At 38.0% G+C, this 18,955-nt stretch overlaps 1 protein-coding gene and 1 long non-coding RNA gene across 15 annotated transcripts in view; one reads left to right on the top strand and one right to left on the bottom strand.

Annotated features, from left to right (window-relative positions):
• The window catches only part of LOC119231993 (uncharacterized), a 42,449-nt gene extending 23,501 nt beyond the window's left edge, over positions 1–18,948 (bottom strand). For all 6 annotated transcript variants that reach the window (XR_008549641.1, XR_008549643.1, XR_008549642.1 and 3 more), the window contains exon 1: positions 18,672–18,948. This is a non-coding gene — a long non-coding RNA (uncharacterized LOC119231993). The remainder of the gene's footprint in view (positions 1–18,671) is intronic.
• Positions 1–18,955, top strand: part of KDM4C (lysine demethylase 4C) — a 415,273-nt gene that overhangs the window by 362,925 nt on the left and 33,393 nt on the right. For all 9 annotated transcript variants that reach the window (XM_054689301.1, XM_037493847.2, XM_037493848.2 and 6 more), the window contains one exon: positions 886–1,071. In XM_054689301.1, coding sequence (XP_054545276.1) covers positions 886–1,071 — 186 coding nt within the window. The remainder of the gene's footprint in view (positions 1–885; positions 1,072–18,955) is intronic.

The raw sequence follows: 18,955 nt of genomic DNA, 5'->3' as shown, positions 1-18,955 counted from the left end.
TTCTGTTTCTTCTGCATTCCAAACCTTACCCTGTGTTACTCTACAACCAGTTTTCCCCTTAACCCTCAAGTAATAGTTCAAAAATCTGACATTCAGTGAAGCTGTTTGATTTTTCCCATCTCATAACAAATGTACTGATAATGTTTGGGGCTAATTGGATGCAATTTAATTTTCAGATTGTGGTAATCATTATTGCTGTTTTTATTTTCATTCTCTCTCCCCAGGCATAGTCGGCTATAGATATTCAACAAAATTATGCCCTTTGGGGTGATTTTTAATTTTCTCACTTTGGGAAACATATTTTTCTGTCAGTCATGAAAGGTTCAGATTTGGTTTATTAAGCACTTGAGCCCCTGCTTTGCACTTTGTACCATTTAATACTTTATATTCCCTTGTAAATGGAAACTTAGTCCATCTGAATATTGTTTAGGTGTTTTTTTTTAGGACCTTCTCTAATGGAGGAGAGCATGTGCTGTCCTTCAAACTCACATTCTCTTTCTTGATGTACAGAAAGGCTTGGAATGCAGGAGTAAAACATAAGTAGCTCAAGCATTCCTGGGTGATTTACAGGAACACCCATTGGGCCTTTTCCTTGGCTCTGTGCCTGGAGATGCATGTGCAAAAGGGTTCGACTTTCCTAACCACAAGTGTATTTCAACTTAAGTCTGGTAGTATGTGACCAGTATGTAACTGTAGTCATGTGTTTCCTTAAATGTACACAACTTATATTGCTACTTTTGTTCTTAACCCTAGGCCTCTAGGGCTTGTTGATGTAATCAATTTCCCCCATCACTAATTATTTTGTGAAATATTATTTTGTGAAATACGGAAATTGTCTGAGTTACAGAGTTTGAACTGATACTTTTCTCTGTTTTAATTCTACAGAAATGCATCTTTTGTAGACATCGGGTTAAGAAGGTCTCTGGAGCCTGCATCCAGTGTTCCTATGGCCGTTGTCCAGCCTCCTTCCATGTCACATGCGCTCATGCTGCTGGGGTGTTAATGGAACCTGATGATTGGCCCTATGTGGTGAACATCACATGCTTTAGACATAAAATCAACCCAAATGTGGTAAGTTCACTCTTCCTTCCCTCATGCCAAGACTACATATGAATTCCCTCTTGCATTCTTTACTTTGTAGTATTACTCATTGTTGATGTCTGTTTAGATTATGAATTCCTTGAGGACAGGGATTGTGCATTATTATTTGCCCAGGACCCATCAGTGTCTGGTGCATGCCAGACACAATAATCGTTTACTGAATGGAATGTGTAAATAAACAGATGAATGAATAAAGCTCTTTATGCATGTTCTGGTTTTGGACCTGTGTACAGGGATGCTGAGTGTAGTTGTGTGGATTGTGCACTACACATATCCAGGATGAAGTTGAGATCATCTCTGGAGGAAGTGATAAAAAAATATCTCCTGAGATCATGCAGTATTTAATGTATGAAACTGCACAATCTGATCCTGGGGCTTAATTCCATTTCTTCTAGAGGAAACAAAGAGCAGTGACACAGTTGAAGGGTGGGGGTGGAGGTGGTCATGAACATTTGGGGTCTTGCTGCCTGAGCTGGTATAAGTTAGGGGCAGTGGGAGGCCTGGGAGGAGTGAGGAAAATCTCCGAAATGTAGAAATGTGGAAGAGAGGTATAGAGATCAGTTTTTTTTCTCACTCAAGACTGAACCTATTCTTGGGAAAAGAATGTTTACAACTAAATAACATGTGAATTTAACTATAGTTCAACTTACCTGTTCTTGATGACTAGTCTTTCCTCCTGTGTTAAATGCTTGGAGAAATCATGGCAGTGTAGAGCTAGTTGATATGCCTTGTTAGCTTTCCAATTCACGATAGTTGCTTTTGGAGGAGGATAACACAGCATAATGACACTCAGCTTTGCTAACTTGCTATCCTTTGTTATCCCTGGGAGGCTTCGCCACAGTCTTTTTGCAACCAGCATGCTTGTCCTGTGTCTCTAATAACCTGTGAGCAGCCTGCCAAATTGTCAGTATGGGCTTGGGGAGCCATGACCCCCAAACAACAAATCTACTCATTTTTTAAAGATTGAAGCAACTTCCATTGGTGCCTTGAGATACTTGATGTTTGTGGGTTGGAACTGCACAGATGTGTGTGAATGTGCAAATGCACAAAATGGTATCACCACCTGTCACATTTATTTTAAAGTTATTCTCCATTTATTTTATTCTTTGTCTTATGTCTCAAGTTGTGCATTCATTCATGCTTTTTCCTTATTTTCTTGAGTTGATGGGCACTTGCTAAGAATAACATTATGTATTCAGCAGCATTTTAGCAACTTAAAATTTTTGCAGTAATAACATTGTACTGTATTACTGTGGTGCTTTGCCATCTTCAATATGCAGTCAATAGCATTACCTTATTAGATGACACATGGGATGGCATTTTGAGCTTGGAATCATGCCATAACTTCTGGAGTCAGAATAGTTGATGTTCACACCTTTGTAGCTTTATGTGAGTTCTTGTCTCTCAGCCTCAACTTCTTTAAACATTGTTCTACAGACAAGGCTGTGCCTGCCACACCACGTTGCTTTCAGTTCACAGCCAAACTTGAGGGTTCAAAAATTTAAAGTTGTACTGCTGCTTTTCTTTTTGGTGCTGCTGGTGATGCTACAATTCTAAATGAACCAGGCCACATCCCTGCTTCAGAGATAAATAAGAAGTTTTAAATTCAGAGAGGTTCAGTTCTTTGTCCAAATAAACTCATTTAATGAACAATAGGTGCTATAATATAGATGCCTTCTCAACCCACACTCTATTATTTGGTGAGTTCCAAACTGCAAACCTCCGATGGTCACGAGAGGTATTCATATAGAGCTTTGCTTGGGATCATAATTCCCATTTTAATATTCCAAAACTCTGTGGTTACTGATGAGTATATTGTGTCTCATAAATGATGATGAAAAAGAAAATATTTGACTTTGAGGTGATTTAGAAACTCTCTCCTACAGATTCACTTTAAACTTGGTATACTTTGTAAAGGGGTAAGAAAATATCATATAACTTACAACTTTACATGTGGCAGATTTTCTTCATGAGTCAAAAATTTTAGTGTTCATAAATTGCCTTTGCAAAGTTCTCCAGTGGATTACTAAGCACTGGATTTCTGAAATATATTCCTATTATTACTTATTCATTATTATTCCATTAAGCTCTTAGTATGGAGTCCTTCCCAAAATGTTTGACAATTAACTAGATGGAATTCATAGAATCTGGCAATTTTGGTTAAGAGCATTGTGATTATCCCTATTACATTAAATATTCTTTCCTTTCATGCATAAAAAAGTTAAAAATTCACTCAAGTAACTCTCTTCATGTAACGCATAATGCTAAGGGATTTGTTGCCAAGAGCCAGAACTCTCTATGTTTGTTTGTCTATATTTCAGCCATGCCTTGATTATTTAGGAGTAATAGGCAATTGCTGAATCACAGTGATGAAAACTCTGAAGCAAGAGTTCAAGCTAACTTGTCAGCCTAACCTAAGCATTTTACAGAATAGAAGAAAATGCCTGTACAATTTAGGTGAAATGAAGTATAAAGCTACAGTTATTTCCATAGGATCTCCATATTTGTTCACTTTAGGGTTTTGTCTCCCTTGGTTTTATTGGTTTCTTCCAGTTATTTGATTTTTACATGCAAAAAGGACTATTTTAAGGCAAATTCTACTCTTCTATAATATCATAATTTATTTTAAATATACTAGCTTATTCAATGTTATTAAGCTTTGGCATAAGTCATTCTGGATAATGGTATAAAATTTTCATCTGACTTATTATCATGTACTCTTCCAATAGGCAGACCCAAACTTTGTAATTAGAAAGTTAGTATTTAAATTCTTTTTTTTTTTTTATAGAGGCATGTTTTTAATTTGTTTGTTTGTTTGCTTGTTTATGCATGCACTGGGTACAGTCAGAAGCGCAGGAGGGTGAGAGAATTCACCAGAGCCAGAGCGGGGAGCAGAGCAGGCAGAAGGACCCAAGTACACTGCTGAGGGGAGCAGCGGGCGGCAGGAGAGGTCTGCGCGCCATGTGGGACCCTCCTCCGGTGGCTGGGGAGCAGCCGGGGATCGAACTGGCGCCGCAAAGGCCGCGGGCAGCTTCGCAACCCAGCGCTCAACCGCTGCGCCACCGGGGAGGCCCAACTTTCAAATTCTTAAAGATAGAAGAGTGTGTAAAAAAAATACACAACTAATTCCTGTGTGTTTTTGTTTTGTTTTGTTTTGTTTTTTTCATCTACATTTCAATGTGTATTTTTCAGGATTTCAAGGCAGTGTTGTTGGTGTAGATAGTGGAAAGTAGTGGTTATATTGGTTCCTGTATTTGTTTCTTCTACTCTGGAATTTCCTTTTGTCTCTTGTTATTCTGCCCTGCTAGCTGTCCTTCATATTCTGTCCTCGCACTCATCCTACTTACAGTTTGAGTCGTTGTTCAGCACTTACTTTTTTTTCCCAGCCTCTGTTTTTAGGTAACCTCCTCTTTCCTTACAATCACCAAGCCAGACTCAGAATAGGAGGGGACACTTGCATTGCCCAGGATCTAGTGACGGGTTCACAACAAGGCAGCTTTTCTGGTTAATATCCATTTACATAAAAATAACTTTGGGTGGTAACATGGTAGGGATACTTGTCATCTTTAACTTTATGAAACATTCCCTTGGGTATGCAAAATCAGTCCTCTGGCCTGCATTTTCCAAACCCTGGAATAGTAGTTTTTGTCACAGGAGATTGTTGTATAGCATATGATACTTTCAATGTCAGTTATTGAGAAAACACATAATTACTAAAAAGTTAAGAAATCAGTAACATTTTTCCGTGACTTCACTAATTATGAAAAGTTCATAGTGTTTCAATATAAGCAGAAATGGATTGACCAGATAGAATGGAAGTAAATGTAAAACTGTCTTAGTTCTTTCATTTTTGTTTTTTACATCATTGCTCATTTTTAAACAATATTTGCTTCCCCCTTGCCCCCAGGTGTTTTCCCCATAGAATTTCCTTCACTAATGCACCCGTGCGTGCACCTGGGTGCTGTCCTACAAATGATATAAAAAGCTCAATAATAATCCGAAAAGCCACCGAGGGCTCCAGGACTCTCCTTTACTCTTCTGCCTGGGTCATAGAGAACCTGCTCTGCACATTGCTGGCACTACATAGACTATGTTGCCTAAACTTTTATTCTGACCTTGTGAAACTGCAAATTAATACTAATTTTGGAAATAAATTAAAAAAAAAGAAAAACCTGCATTAGTGCAGGTGTTTGGCTTTTATCAGAAGAGCAGACTCATCAGAATTCCCTGGGAGAACTTGTTTCCCACTTGGCTCTGTTTTTCCCACCACCAAATGTGCCTGGAATCAGAGACCAGTCGGCAGACCTTGAGTGCCACCATGAGGGGCCGTCTGCATGAAGAGTATTTATATGACACTTGACAACTTCAAGGACCTCATGTAGTGAGAAAACTCAAGAGTCTTCTACTCCAAGAACCACTACTCTGTTTGTTTAGCATAAGTAAAGTGTGTTTCCATGTAAAAGAGTTGGTTGATTTTTCACAAAAGTAGTATTTCTCAGGTCCCAGGAAATTTTAAGCTTTTCAGCAATTTATATTCCCCTAGAATATAATTAAGGGAGGTGCTATTGTTTCATAGCTTGTTAGGAAAATTAAGTAGTGACACTAATCCCATATTTTAACATTGGTATTAGAGTCAAGTACCATGGATTCAGTAGAGAAATAAAAATAGAATGTGTCAACAGACACGCAATAGCAAAGTGTTTTTGACATTCCAACATCTTGTAAAGCACAGGAAGCAGAATTTTCAATTCCTTCATCTAAAAAACAGTAATTAGATGCCAGTGTAAGTCATAATGAAATCCATAGATACTGACAAAATGTAATGAAAGTATAACTTTTTAAGACTATTAACTGCTAGGATAGAAAAGTCAATTAAACAAGATAAGTTCCAACATTTCTATCTAAAAAAACAACTGTCTAGTTCCACATTATATGTCCACTTTCAACAAATATGTAAAACTCCTGATAAACTAAAGTCACTGGGGCCTCTTGGCAGGAAGCCAGTCAGCCTGGTGTGAGGGGATACCTCAGCTTCTTACCCTGATCTTCCACAGAGTTTTGTGATCTCACACATTTCTCACTGGCAAACCAATAAATACTTCTTTCCTTCCAGCAAAATCGGTGGTTTCTTGACCATTCTTTATATGAAGTTGGTTTGTTCTGGTGCAAGATACCATGCATCCTTCTCTTATTTTCTTGCCCCACACTGGATGTTGTGTGTCAGTGAAATTGTAGGGAGTAGTCTCAGAAACAGCAAGAAATTCCTCTTTATTTTACAATAAAGTATTCTTGTAATTTTTCTTTGGGCTCATTGCTTGCTAGCTCTGATACTCAGAAGTTTTGTTTGGGGCAGGAGGCAGCAAGATGTGAAATGTTCTACTTTGTGGACTTTAGAAACCCTGAGGAATTATTTTCCATTGTCTATCCTTCCTTCACCACTGGGCAGGCCTTTTGGTTATGTGTGTCCCCTTTTTTCCATATGTTTCTCAGGAATTAGAAGAAAAATACAAAATTTCTCAGCCTTATGTTCAATAATTTTTAATAGTATCTTAAAATTAATCACATATCTTTTAGCACATAAAGAATAGTGTCCTTAGTAGATAATGAGAAGTAGCTTTTACTGAGACTTTAGGGAAAATTTTAGGTGATATTTGAGAGTATGGACTGGAACACTAAAGGAGAGACGTGCTGCAGCCCTCCTTTGTTCTTTCTCTCCCCTCTTGTCACCTCCAAAGGAACCCCACATCTCTTTTCAAGCACAGTGCTGGGCACATAGATCCACTTAATTAGCACTGGGCAAGTTGATAGATGGTTGTTAGTTTAGTTGGTAAAAATGGATTTTGAAGACTTTATGGACTTTTATCTGTGATTAACATGGGTGGATAAGTAGACAAAATATGTATACTCCTGCTGCTGCTGTGATGAGTAGTACAAATCTTTGGACTGACTTTTCTTTCTCTCTTCTGACTCTTTCCCCTCAAATTTGAAAGAAACCTAGAAAATTTAGATTTGTTCAGTCTTTTTCCCTCTTTTGAGTAGTGTGTCTTTATAGAACTACAGTTGCCTATTTCCCACAAAGTTTCTTTCCTGTTCCTCTCCCTTGTAGGGAACAATTTATCAATGTAAATAAGGTAACTAATAATAACTAATAATTTGTATAGTACCTTTTATAGTTTAGTGTGCATTTCCATACATAGACATTATCTCATTTGGTCCTCACAGCAACCCTGTGTGGAGGATTTTAACAGATGATGGAATGGAACTTCTGAAAGGTTCAGCAGTCATTAATCATCACAGAACTCAAAGGTCATCAGAGTTAGAGCACATGGCATTTCATTTAGTCTGTGCTGTTTTGGCCATCATTTTTCTAACTTAAAACTATGACTTGGGTTAGATTACATAGTTTATTATTTATCTGGTCTTCCTTATTGGTGGCACAGAAAAAGTTAAAGCTTTTAATTTGTCCTTTTTGCCTTGAATTACAGAGTTAAGAAAAATTTGCATTTTTAAAACTTATTACGCACTTACCAATGGTGAAATTTAAAAATCCTTAAAGATAAGAGTACCATATGGGCTTCCCCGGTGGCACAGTTGTTAAGCGCTGGGTTGCGAAGCTGCCTGCAGCCTCTGCAGTGCCGGTTCAATCCCCAGCCACCTGCGAAGGTCCCACATGGTGCGACAGACCTCTCCTGTCGCTCCACTGCTCCCCTCAGCAGTGTATTTCATCGGTCTCCCTGTTCTGTTCCCAGCTCTGGCTCTGGTGAATTCTCTCACCCTCCCATGCTTCTGACTATACCCAGTGCTTGTATAAATAAATAAATAAATCTTAAAAAAAAAAGAGTACATTATAGTGATATTCAACATTCTCTGCTACTCTCTGCTGAAATGTCCCATTTGAGGTAAGTTTAAAAAATTACTACATTATCTAAAAAAATTAAAAGCATGTTTTTACTTCTCATTTTATTTCCCCCAAATGTAAGGCCCCCAATATTTACCCCAACATTGATTTGAATATTTTAGATTCTTTGCATTTTCACATAAATTTTACAATCAGCTTCTTAGTTTATACACACACACACACACACACACACACACGCACGCGCGCACACACACAGCCCATTCCCCATTTTTGCTTTGCTATCCAAGAAGCCAGAAGGGCTCCTGAAATATAAAAGCCCAAGACTGAGCGTCTGGAGAAGGCATCCAGGGACTCATGTGTTCTCTAGTAACTAATGATACCAGACATGGAGGCACTCACATTGGAGTCCATCTTAGCAGTAGGATGCTGCCATTTTCCTCTAGCTCCACCAGTCTAATTCATAGGAGCTTTTTCTTCTGCTCTGTATGATGAGAGTTGGTTAGGATGGAAAGGGTTTGGTGCCTGCCTGTTGAGAGTTTCTTACATTTGCACATTGAAGCATCTAGAGTTGACTCCCCTAGCACTGTCCTCTTACCCTTTACCTCTAGAACGAGACCATTACATCTGAGGTGAGTTCATGTTTCAGATGGAAAAGAATTCATTTTTTCTTAGTATCTTCTGTAGCTCATTAGTTACACGTCTATAAACTTTAAAGTGAATTAAGACCTTAAATCTGCTGGGAAAATATATACCACTATTTCATACTGTATTATGTGTTTGTACTTAAAAACCTATGAGAAATAAAAATACATATGAACAAACAGACATGTCGAAAATTAAATACTTGCAACACTTTTATGAGTCTGTATGTGCATTTGTACTATGTAAGAGCAATTATTTCTTCATGAGACCCTTGGGATTTAAATTTTTCTAGTTAGACTTTTACCTAGTTTTATAATTATACAAAGAAAACAGTAATTATCACAAGGAAAATATAGATGAATGATTTCTGCTGCATAAGTTTGGGAAAAGAAGGATAGTTTGTAACTCATTTATTTACTCAGATTCTTCTAGGGATTTTTAGAAGATGGATACCTTCAAAAGTAGAATAATAATATTTCATATGTTATTAATTCTTAGAAATTAGGGAGAAATAATAAAATTAAGAAGGTGAAAGGGTCATTGGCTATAAATAAAGTGTACTTTTTTCCCTATTCATTGGATAAGTTGCTTAGCTTCCTTTCTTCAACTCTGCAGCCTTGGTGGCTCTATGTGCCTTTGTATTTGGATTTATATGCTTTATTAATATCTTTGTATAATTAGAGGGACCACTGGGCATTTTCCCAGGTTGACTTCTCTGTTCATGACTCATCTCAGTCAGGTGGTGGGTGACCTTCCTTCAAGATGTAAATACACATCAACTTTGTCAAGAGAAGATCCATCTTGCCGAAGCATAGGAATCTTCCTTCTTTCTATCATACAGAACCCCTTTCCTCTGAGTCTTTGCTTTAGAAGTCATGTTTCAACTAATATCTCTGTCAGAAATCCATTGAGGAGAAATAGTATTTGAGAATGCAGTGCATGTTCTGATTTCAGTACTTAAGCATGATTCCTCTTTTGTCAGTTTTGGTCACCCCCAAATTACCCATTTTAACCTCCATCACTTAACTCTTCAGAGGTGGTTTCAATGAGTTTCATTTCACTACTGTGTGCTTTTTTTTTTTTAAGAGAAAAAAGTGAAAAACGTAATAATAACATGCTTACTTCTTTGAGTAATTGTGAGAGACCCAATAAAAACTGAGTTACCCATTAGCTTCAGATGTTATGTTGTATAACTTACCTAAGACTCGGGAGGTTGTGGGGAAGAAATGGGAAAATCAGTAAGGGAGTTTAATAGGAAGGCACTGTATACCAAGATTTGCAGATTTAGGGCCTCCCTGTTGACTTAGGGGTTAAGTCTCAGGGCTTTCACCACTACAGCCTGAGTTCTATCCCTCGCCAGGATGCTAACCCACATATGACACAGCAAACTTCTCCTGTCTTGCCAGCTGCTCCCCTTAGCAGTGTATTTTAGTAAATTCACCTGTTCTGCCCTTCATTCTGTCTCTGGTGAATCCTCTTACCCCTCTATAGTTATGGCCTGCACCCCAGTTCTACACACACACAAAAAGATTTGCAGATTTAAGTGCTGCCTTCTCCACTGAAAAGTTCTTCCCCATAATTGGAGAAACCTTAATGGGATAGAGCTTCCCCTTTATACATGTAAATTTATCTTTCAAAAACCAACCTTCATCCAGCCATCAGAACCCTTCTTTGCCATAAAAGGCAGATTTTGAGTAATGGTTTTTGTTCCCCTGCAGTCCTACCTTTGGAACTTCTCAAGAAGCTCCGCAGTTCAAAAGTTGAATTTTCTAATTATTCCATAGAACCAGTCTCTTAATCCTGACAATGGATAAGTCCCCCAGTTAAGCAGTGTATCCAGTATTTGAAGGCAGTCCTATAGGTGGGTTCCAAAGTTAAGTTCTATTATATAAACAATAAAGAGGCATTTTTAAAAGTTTTCATATTCTGATGGTATCCGGGAGAGAAAAAAGCAAATGTTTCAGTTCTACTTACAAAAATATGTAACTTATCAGATTGCTGCAGGTTATAGTTAGGCTTCAAAACAAGGAAAAAGCTTTCTTAAATCTGGAAAAAACAAACATAAATTTCAAGGAAAAAAAGTCATTGAAAACTGTTTTTGCCTTTAGTAATCCATTCACTCCTAGGTATAAACCTTGATCTCTGCCTTGAGATCAAGAAACTCAATTTTTGAGTCTGATTTTTTTTCCTGAGCTCTATAATTTCCTTGCCTTGTTTAGTTTCACAATAAATCTGTACTTTAGAGTCTTTTTCCTGTGGATTCCTTTGAATGTACGTCATCAGATTAAATAAGTTTGGCAAATGATAAAAGACTTAAAAAGGGTGTACTTTCATTGATAGAATGTATAGGCACCATTATGTAAATAACACTTGCCATTTTTATACGGCTATTGTTGAAAGACTGACTACTGTGCCTTTAAATATTTCAAATGATAAAATCTTTTTTTATAATGTATCAAGAACAATTTTTCTGTTAGAGGATAAGGAAAAATTACAATTATCTTTCACTAAATTCTAGAATTTAATGATTCTGTCAGTTTTGAGCATATGCAGCAAGTGGCATTAGTAAATTTTGTGACTCTGTCCAAAATAGAAATGACCATCTTTTATATTTAATACATTATTAAAGCATGTAGGTATTGTATCCCTTTTCTTTTTTCAACATTATTTCAGTGTGATTTTCTTTTTGTGATCTTGTGTGCTTTATTTTATACATTTTATTTTATTTATTATTTTTTAATTTTATATATATTTTTACATCGTTCTTCATTTTTGTGCAATGTATGCTTTCCCATCTTGGTTATAGTCCCCATGAAATTCCCACTACCAGTTCATCCGTGTACCATCACTGTAGTCCCTTGTGCTCTTCAAACCACTGTTTTGATTCTACTCCCTTCTCCCCCACTGCAGAATGTCTCTGGTTGATAGTTGCTTGTTGATTTTGATTTTCACTTTATTGTAATTACTCCCCCCCGCCACCGATCCCTTATTTTGATCCACTACATTCCTCCTATAAGTGAAACATCTGGTATTTTTATTTTTCTTTCTGCCTTATTTCACTGAGCATGATCCCTTCCAGCTCCATCCATGTTGCTGTGAATGGCATGTGTGTATCTTTTTTGATTGCTGAGTAATACTCCATTGTGTATATATACCACATCTTCTTGATCCAGTCCTCTATATTTGGGCATTGGAGTTGTTTCCATAGCTTACCTATTGTAAATAGTGCTGCCATGTACCTAGGGGTACAGGTGTCCTTTTGAATTAATGTTTTTGTATCCTTTGGGTAGATCCCTAGGAGTGGAATTGTGGATCCCATGGAAGATATATTTTTAGCAGTTTGAGGAACCACCACACAGCTTTCCATCGTGGTTGGACAAGTTTACATTCCCAGAAGCAGTGTAGGAGAGTTCCTTTTTCTCCACATCCTCACCAACATTTGTTGTTAGTTTTTTTGATAACATGCCATTCTCACTGGTGTAAGATGGTATCTCATTGTGGTTTTGATTTGCATTTCCCTGATTACCAGTGATGATGAACATTTTTTCGTGTGCCTATTGGCCATTTGCATTTCCTCTTTGGAGAAGTTTTTTTTTAGCTCCTCTGCCCATTTTTTGATTGGATTGTTTACTTTGTTTTTGTTGAGTTTTGTCAGCTCTTTGTAGATCTTTTTGATCAGTCCCTTATATTAGTATTGTGTGCAAAATTTATTTTATGCATTTAAAAAGGGGTCCATTTGAGGAGGCCTCCACAGGCCCACAAGGTAACCAAAGGGGTCCACAGTGTCAAATATTCTTCTCTAATATGGCCTTAACTGTTGTGTGCACATGTGGCCTTCCTTGCTCTATTGATCCTCATTCTGATGTTCTTGTGGTAAAAATCTCCTCTAGTGAGCTCCTTCCTGCCCTCTTCAGGACTTGCTTAGTATCTTGCTTTATGGTCAGCATTTGTTTTCCCTCTTGGCCTATGAATGACAAGAGGATTTCTTATTTTTTAATTTTGATCTTCAGCACTTAGCGATGCGCCTTACTTGTAATGAGTGCACAGTAATTATTTATTTAAATGGCACATTTTTACTCCATGTCCATTACATTCTTGGGCAGCTGGTTTGTATGTGTTTGATTCAGAGTTTACTGCTATAGAATACTCATCCGGTAGGGAATGAAGACGATTTGTGGGCATTTTTGCAGGTTTGCTATAGTATGTGTTTAAGTGCATATGGGGTAACAGAGCATGTACAATTATACATTTTGTGTTTTTCATCTCCAGATAGGTTCTAAATAGAAGCCGTCGTTTCAACTCTGGGGGCATACTAGGGATATTAAATGAATTTTCACATGAGAAGTCCCTCAAAAGCTACATAGAAGGTTCTCAATAAATCATCACTGTGAAAGAAAGGAAAAACAATTTCTTTGGGCAACTTCTTGAATTCTCTTAGCTCCATTTCCCAGTTGGTTTTATTTCTGCCCCAATTTCTTTCCATGTTTTTTTTTTTTTTTTTTTTTCTGATAACATGTTGTTTTATTTGTTTTTTTTTTTTTATAAATTTTATTGTTATATTCCCCATACAATTGCAGCCCCCCATTCTGACCCCAATCCCTCCCCTCCCGCCCCCGCCCGCCTAAAAGTGTCTCTGGTTCATAGTTTTTTGTTGATTTTGATTTTCACTTTCTTATAGTTATTCATTTTCCTGGTCCCTTATTTAAGTTTTCTAGATTCCTGCTATGAGTGAGACCATCCGGTATTTTTCTTTTTCTTTTGGCTTATTTCGCTGAGCATGATCCCTTCCAGCGCCATCCATGTTGCTGCAAATTGCATGTGTTTATCTTTTTTGAATGCTGAGTAATATTCCATGGTATATATGTACCACATCTTCTTGATCCAGTCATCTATTTTTGGGCATTTGGGTTGTTTCCAAAGCTTAGCTATTGTAAACAGTGCTGCTATAAACATAGGGGTGCAGGTGTTCTTTGGAATTGATGTTTCTGTGTCCTTTGGGTAAATACCTAGGAGTGGAATTGCTGGATCATATGGAAGCTCTATGTTTAGTAGGTCCAGAAATCTCCACACAGCTCTCCACAGTGGTTGGACCAGTTTGCACTCCCACCAACAGTGCAGAAGAGTTCCTTTTTCTCCACACCCTCGCCAGCATTTGTTGTTGCTAGTTTTTTTAATATGTGCCATTCTCACTGGTGTAAGATGGTATCTCATGGTAGTTTTGATTTGCATTTCCCTGATGGCAAGTGATGTTGAACATTTTTTCATATGCCTGTTGGCCATTTGCATTTCCTCTTCAGAGAAGTTTCTTTTTAGCTCTTCTGCCCATTTTTGACTGGATTATTTTCTTTGTTGTTGCTGAGTCTCATCAGCTCTTTGCAGATTTTTGTGATCAGTCCTTTATCATTAGTGTTGGGTGCAAAAATGTTCTCCCAGTTGGTGGGGTTTCTCTTTGTTTTTGTTATTGTCTCTTTTGCTGTGCAGAAGCTCTTTAATTTGATGTAGTCCCAGCTGTTTATCTTTGCCTTCACTATCACTGCTTTGGGTGATGTGTCTGTAAAGATGTCTTTGATGTGCAGATCACGTAGTGTTTCGCCTATATTTCCTTCTATATATTTTATGGTTTCAGGTCTTATGTCTAGTTCTTTAATCCATTTTGAGTTGATTTTTGTGTATGGTGTGAGGTAGTGGTCAAGCTTCATTCTTTTGCATGTAGCGACCCAGTTTTCCCAGCACCATTTATTGAACAAACTTTCTTTGCTCCAATGCATAGTCTTTGCTCCTTTGTCAAAGATTAGTTGACCATAAATCTGTGGATTTATTTCTGGATTTTCTATTCGATTCCATTGGTCTGTATGTCTGTTCTTGTTCCAATACCATGCAGTTTTGATGATTATGGCTTTGTAGTATAGTTTGAAGTCTGGGAGTGTAATGCCTCCATTCCCTTCTTTTTTTTTCAGGAGAGCTTTGGCTATTCGGGGTTTTTTGTGATTCCATATGAATTTCATCAATAATTGTTCTATTTCTTTGAAGAATGACATTGAAATTTTGATTGGAATAGCATTGAATCTGTATATTGCTTTTGGAAGGATGGCCATTTTAATAATGTTTATTCTTCCAATCCACGAGCAGGGGATGTCTCTCCATTTCTTTGTGTCTTCTTCTATTTCTTTTAACAGTGTTTTATAGTTTTCTTTGTATAGGTCCTTTATCTCTTTTGTTAGATTTATTCCCAAATATTTGATTTTTTTTGTTTCAATAACAAAAGGGATGGTTTTTTTGATTTCTTCTTCTTCAGATTTATTGTTTGTGTATAGGAAGGCTACTGACTTTTGCATGTTGATTTTGTATCCTGCCACTTTACTGAACTGATTGATGAGTTGAACTAGCTTTTCTGTGGAGTTTTTGGGGTTCTCTATGTATAATATCATATCGTCTGCAAATAGTGATAGTTTGACTTCTTTCCATGTTTATTCTCCTACTTGTGTAGCACTGCCCTGATTCCCTACTTCTGGGTTCTACCTCTGCCCCTTACCAGCTCTGAATTCTTGGAAAAGTTACTTACTGCATGTACTTAATAAAAACAGCAATTATCTCACAGAGTTATTGGAAGAATTTAATTAACCCAGATATGTGGACTTGTTTGAGAGCTCTGGAATATGCATTACTGGTTCCCAAGAGCCCTTTGATGTTCTTGTGGAATTTCTATAATATTTTCTTATTTAAATTTTCCCCCCACATTCCCAACATCTCAAACTGGCTCTAGCTTTCCTTTAAAATAAGTCATGTTTGTTTTTAAAACTGCTGTTCATTTCTGCTTAGTGCATGTTAAAGGAAATTTTGAATTTCACCTCAGCCTGTACACTAATCTTCAAAATACCGTAGCCATTTCTTTAATCTGATGGAGCCCCTTGCATAATGTCTGATTTCTCTAATCAGAAATGACATTCTTAGCATCAGTATATTCTTAGGCTTTTCTGGCAGGAAATATTTTTGAGAATGTATAATCAGTTATGGGGTATGCTTGTCAATGAATTTTTCTTGCAAAAATAAATCAAAAATCCTATCAAAATGGCATTATGAAAAAAATCTGTTTTCTTTACCATTCTTCATGAAATAGTCATGCTTGAAGCTTGTGAAAACTTTTATTTAAATGAAGGCTGTATATTTAATTTGTGTGCTGGCCATCTTTCTAACCAGCCAATTTGCATAAATTTCATGCAGAAAAAAAATGGTTGTGGACTAGAGTCAACTTTTTTCTTATCAGTCTGTATCACTTTTTGTTTTCATTAACTGTCTGGTTCTACTTTCCAGACCCTATGAATTTTACCCAACACTTCTTTTATTTCCTCTTCCTACCCTTGTATATATCTCCCCACAGCATGAAAGACAGTAACTTCCTAAATTTTTTTTTCTGTTTCTCTTTTCCTTTTCTGGACAGTGTATGAATAAACTCAGTCTTTTACCATTTTGAAAATGGTGTCTGTCTTCTTCACAGTTACTCATCCATTCATTTTATCTTGAGTTCATTTACTCATTCATTAATTCATTATTCATCTGACAGCTACAGTGTTGTATACACCAAGCTTGGTGCTGTGGATAAAAAGACAAATAGGTCCTGGTGCTGACCCTTGGGATTTTTCCCTATAATAGGAGGGACAGCAAATGACTGTGACATTTGACCAGGACTTTATGAGAATTGTAAACAAAGAGTTTGGGAGTGTTGGGTTGGAGGAAAGAGACCACGTTATGCTTTTCTTCTTCAGGACCATACCCTCTGTATACTCATGCTTGATGAGTTGGAGTCAGAAGTGGATGAGGAAGAGCAGGCCAGTGATGAGTTAGAGCTAGATTGAGCAAGATACTACCTAGCCATACATGCTAGGTACTGGGGTACAATAATGAAGAGTGGTTGATGAATTTGAGCTTAGACCCTCAGATATGTTCTCCATTTCCTAAAATAACGCCAGTTGACATTTGCTGAATCTAGCTGCCCTTGAGTCTTGCTATTTTATATACTTATCCTATTTACAGCAGATCTTTAAGGTGGTATTATCCCTTCTATTGTTGAGCACACTGATACTGGTAAAGGTTAACTAATATTCCCAAGATCACTCAACAAGTAAGGAGCAGAGGTTAGAATTCAAACCCAAACTACACTGTCTCCTTAGAGGGTAAATTCCAATACGTGGGCCTCCCCTGGTGGCTCAGTGGTTGAGCGCTGGGTTGCGAGGCTGCCTGCGGCCTCTGCAGCGCCAGTTCGATCCCCGGCCACCGGCGAGGGTCCCACAAAAAAAAAAAAAAAAATTCCAATACATGCACATATTATCATGGTAAAATACAGTACTTGCAATTCGACTGAGTGTTTTGAAGTCATTTTGATAGAGAGGGATAATAGCTACAAAAGAGTGCTGCCAAAAAGAAACCATGTTTGGCCCTAATTCAAGTCACCCAGAGTTACTGTGTGTGGCCTGAATTCACAGGTCCTGAATATCACCTCCTAGAATTAGTTAGAACCTATACATTCCCAATTAGTAGCTATGGGCCCAGTTTTGGAGTTACAAAACTCTGCAGCCTGTGACTTCACTTGTATGTATTATTATGGTTAAGCTGTTCTCTTTGAAAATCTAGAAAATTTACTTTGAAAATGTAGACCTATTTAAAGGAGTTGGGCCGTCAAATGAAGTAGGAAACCAAGTTAATTATTTCAGTACATGCAACATACTGTTAGGGGGAAACGATGTGCTGAGCCAATTCCATACAGGCTTTGTGGATGCCACCCCCACTCCAGACCAAAGCCATCAAGACATTGGGAAAGACAAATCCCATCACCACCAAAGGGAAGGTTGCTGGGACCTGAGGGTGGAGTTAAGCAGCCAGGTTTGGTATAAAATCAGACACGTGGGTCTTGGGGGTCTCTCGCTTCTTGGCTTCACAGCTCTTGGCTCACCGCCAGCTCTCATCAGCATGCCATTTGGGATTCCAGTTCAGCGGAACTGGTAGGATACATTTAAGACTTTATGTCCCTCTTTTCTCCCTGTGTTGTACATTTCCTCATTTCCCCTTCCTTTGTAAATAAACCTTTTATTAACCTTTTGTGTGTGTGCCTGCAGTTAAGTATTAATAAGTCCCTTTTAAGTGCGCGGGTGAGGACCCACAGTCAGGCAACCTGTTTTATATCGGGGTTGCCCTGTAACAATACTATCCCCTATGCAACATACTATCCCCTAAATCTTCAAGATTCCTACTTCAACATAATGCATTTAAATCACTATAGGCTTCTTGTTGATATTCTTTGACAAAATGTTTACGCACCTAGTCATATTTTTCTAAAGACCATCCCAGGAAACACTGGAAAATAATCTCATGGAGGAAATTATCTTTTTGTTTTGTTAGGTTTGTGAGAAGCTGAATAGCAGAGATCTCACTCAGCATTTGTTGGGAAGAAATTCCCTCGTTCAAATCATGAGCATCTTTGGCCTTAGTTCCCTACTCCAGGGTCTCATCTCCTATCTGGGCATTTATAGCCCTTTCTCCTCCTGTTGCCATACAGATATGGATCATTTTTCTTCTGTACTTAGTCTCTCAGTGGTTTCCTTATGCTCACAGTGTCCAGAATCCTTAGCATGACGAAGAACCACCCTTTTCATCCTTCCCCCATTGCTTGATCTCTGGGCTGTATTATCCCTTCTATTGGGATAATAGAAGGTATGGTGACGCAACACCACACTGGTGAATGGGAGTCGTGGAGCAGGCTGCACAATGCAGGATGCTACTGAAGAGCAAGATCCTGGCCTTTTTATTGATAAAACAGTCATACAGCATCAGTTGTAAGGGGAAGGAGGCAAAAAGGAAAAGGTGTTACTAGAAAATGTGCTGTCATCTATAATATTAGGGATTGAGAGTCTGTTCTCTGGGCACTGCTCATCTGCTTGATGACTTGGTATTGTAATTGAGATCAAGCCTTAGTTCCCATGGTTTCAATCTTATCAACAGGTTGTTGCAATGATCAGCTTCTGGGGTCCCTTGTTATACATGGGTCCTCGTTCCCCCCGGGCATTCCCAGTCATACCTTGTGATGCTCAGCCTTCCCAGAATGATCCAGCTTTGTGTTCCTGATTGATTTGAAAGGCACCTTGCTGGGTTGGGCTCCTAAATATAATTGACCAGGCAGTTCTGACCTTGCTTAGGAATACAGCCATAGGTGACAAAATGGTGGTCGAACCGGCTGCTTAGGATTAGCAGACACCCATATCTGGGCTCTAGGCTATTTATTTCTACTGTCTTCTCCTGCCACCTCCCTTTCTTTGCACACAACAGCAAGAACTCAGCAGATCAAAGACCAGAATGGCTTCA

The sequence above is a fragment of the Talpa occidentalis genome, unplaced genomic scaffold (assembly GCF_014898055.3).
Source record: "Talpa occidentalis isolate TD23 unplaced genomic scaffold, MPIMG_talOcc4v2.1 talOcc4.7, whole genome shotgun sequence".
NCBI lineage: Eukaryota > Metazoa > Chordata > Mammalia > Eulipotyphla > Talpidae > Talpa > Talpa occidentalis.
The sequence above is the reverse complement of the archived record's forward strand: the minus strand, read 5'-3'. Positions and strand labels throughout refer to the sequence as shown.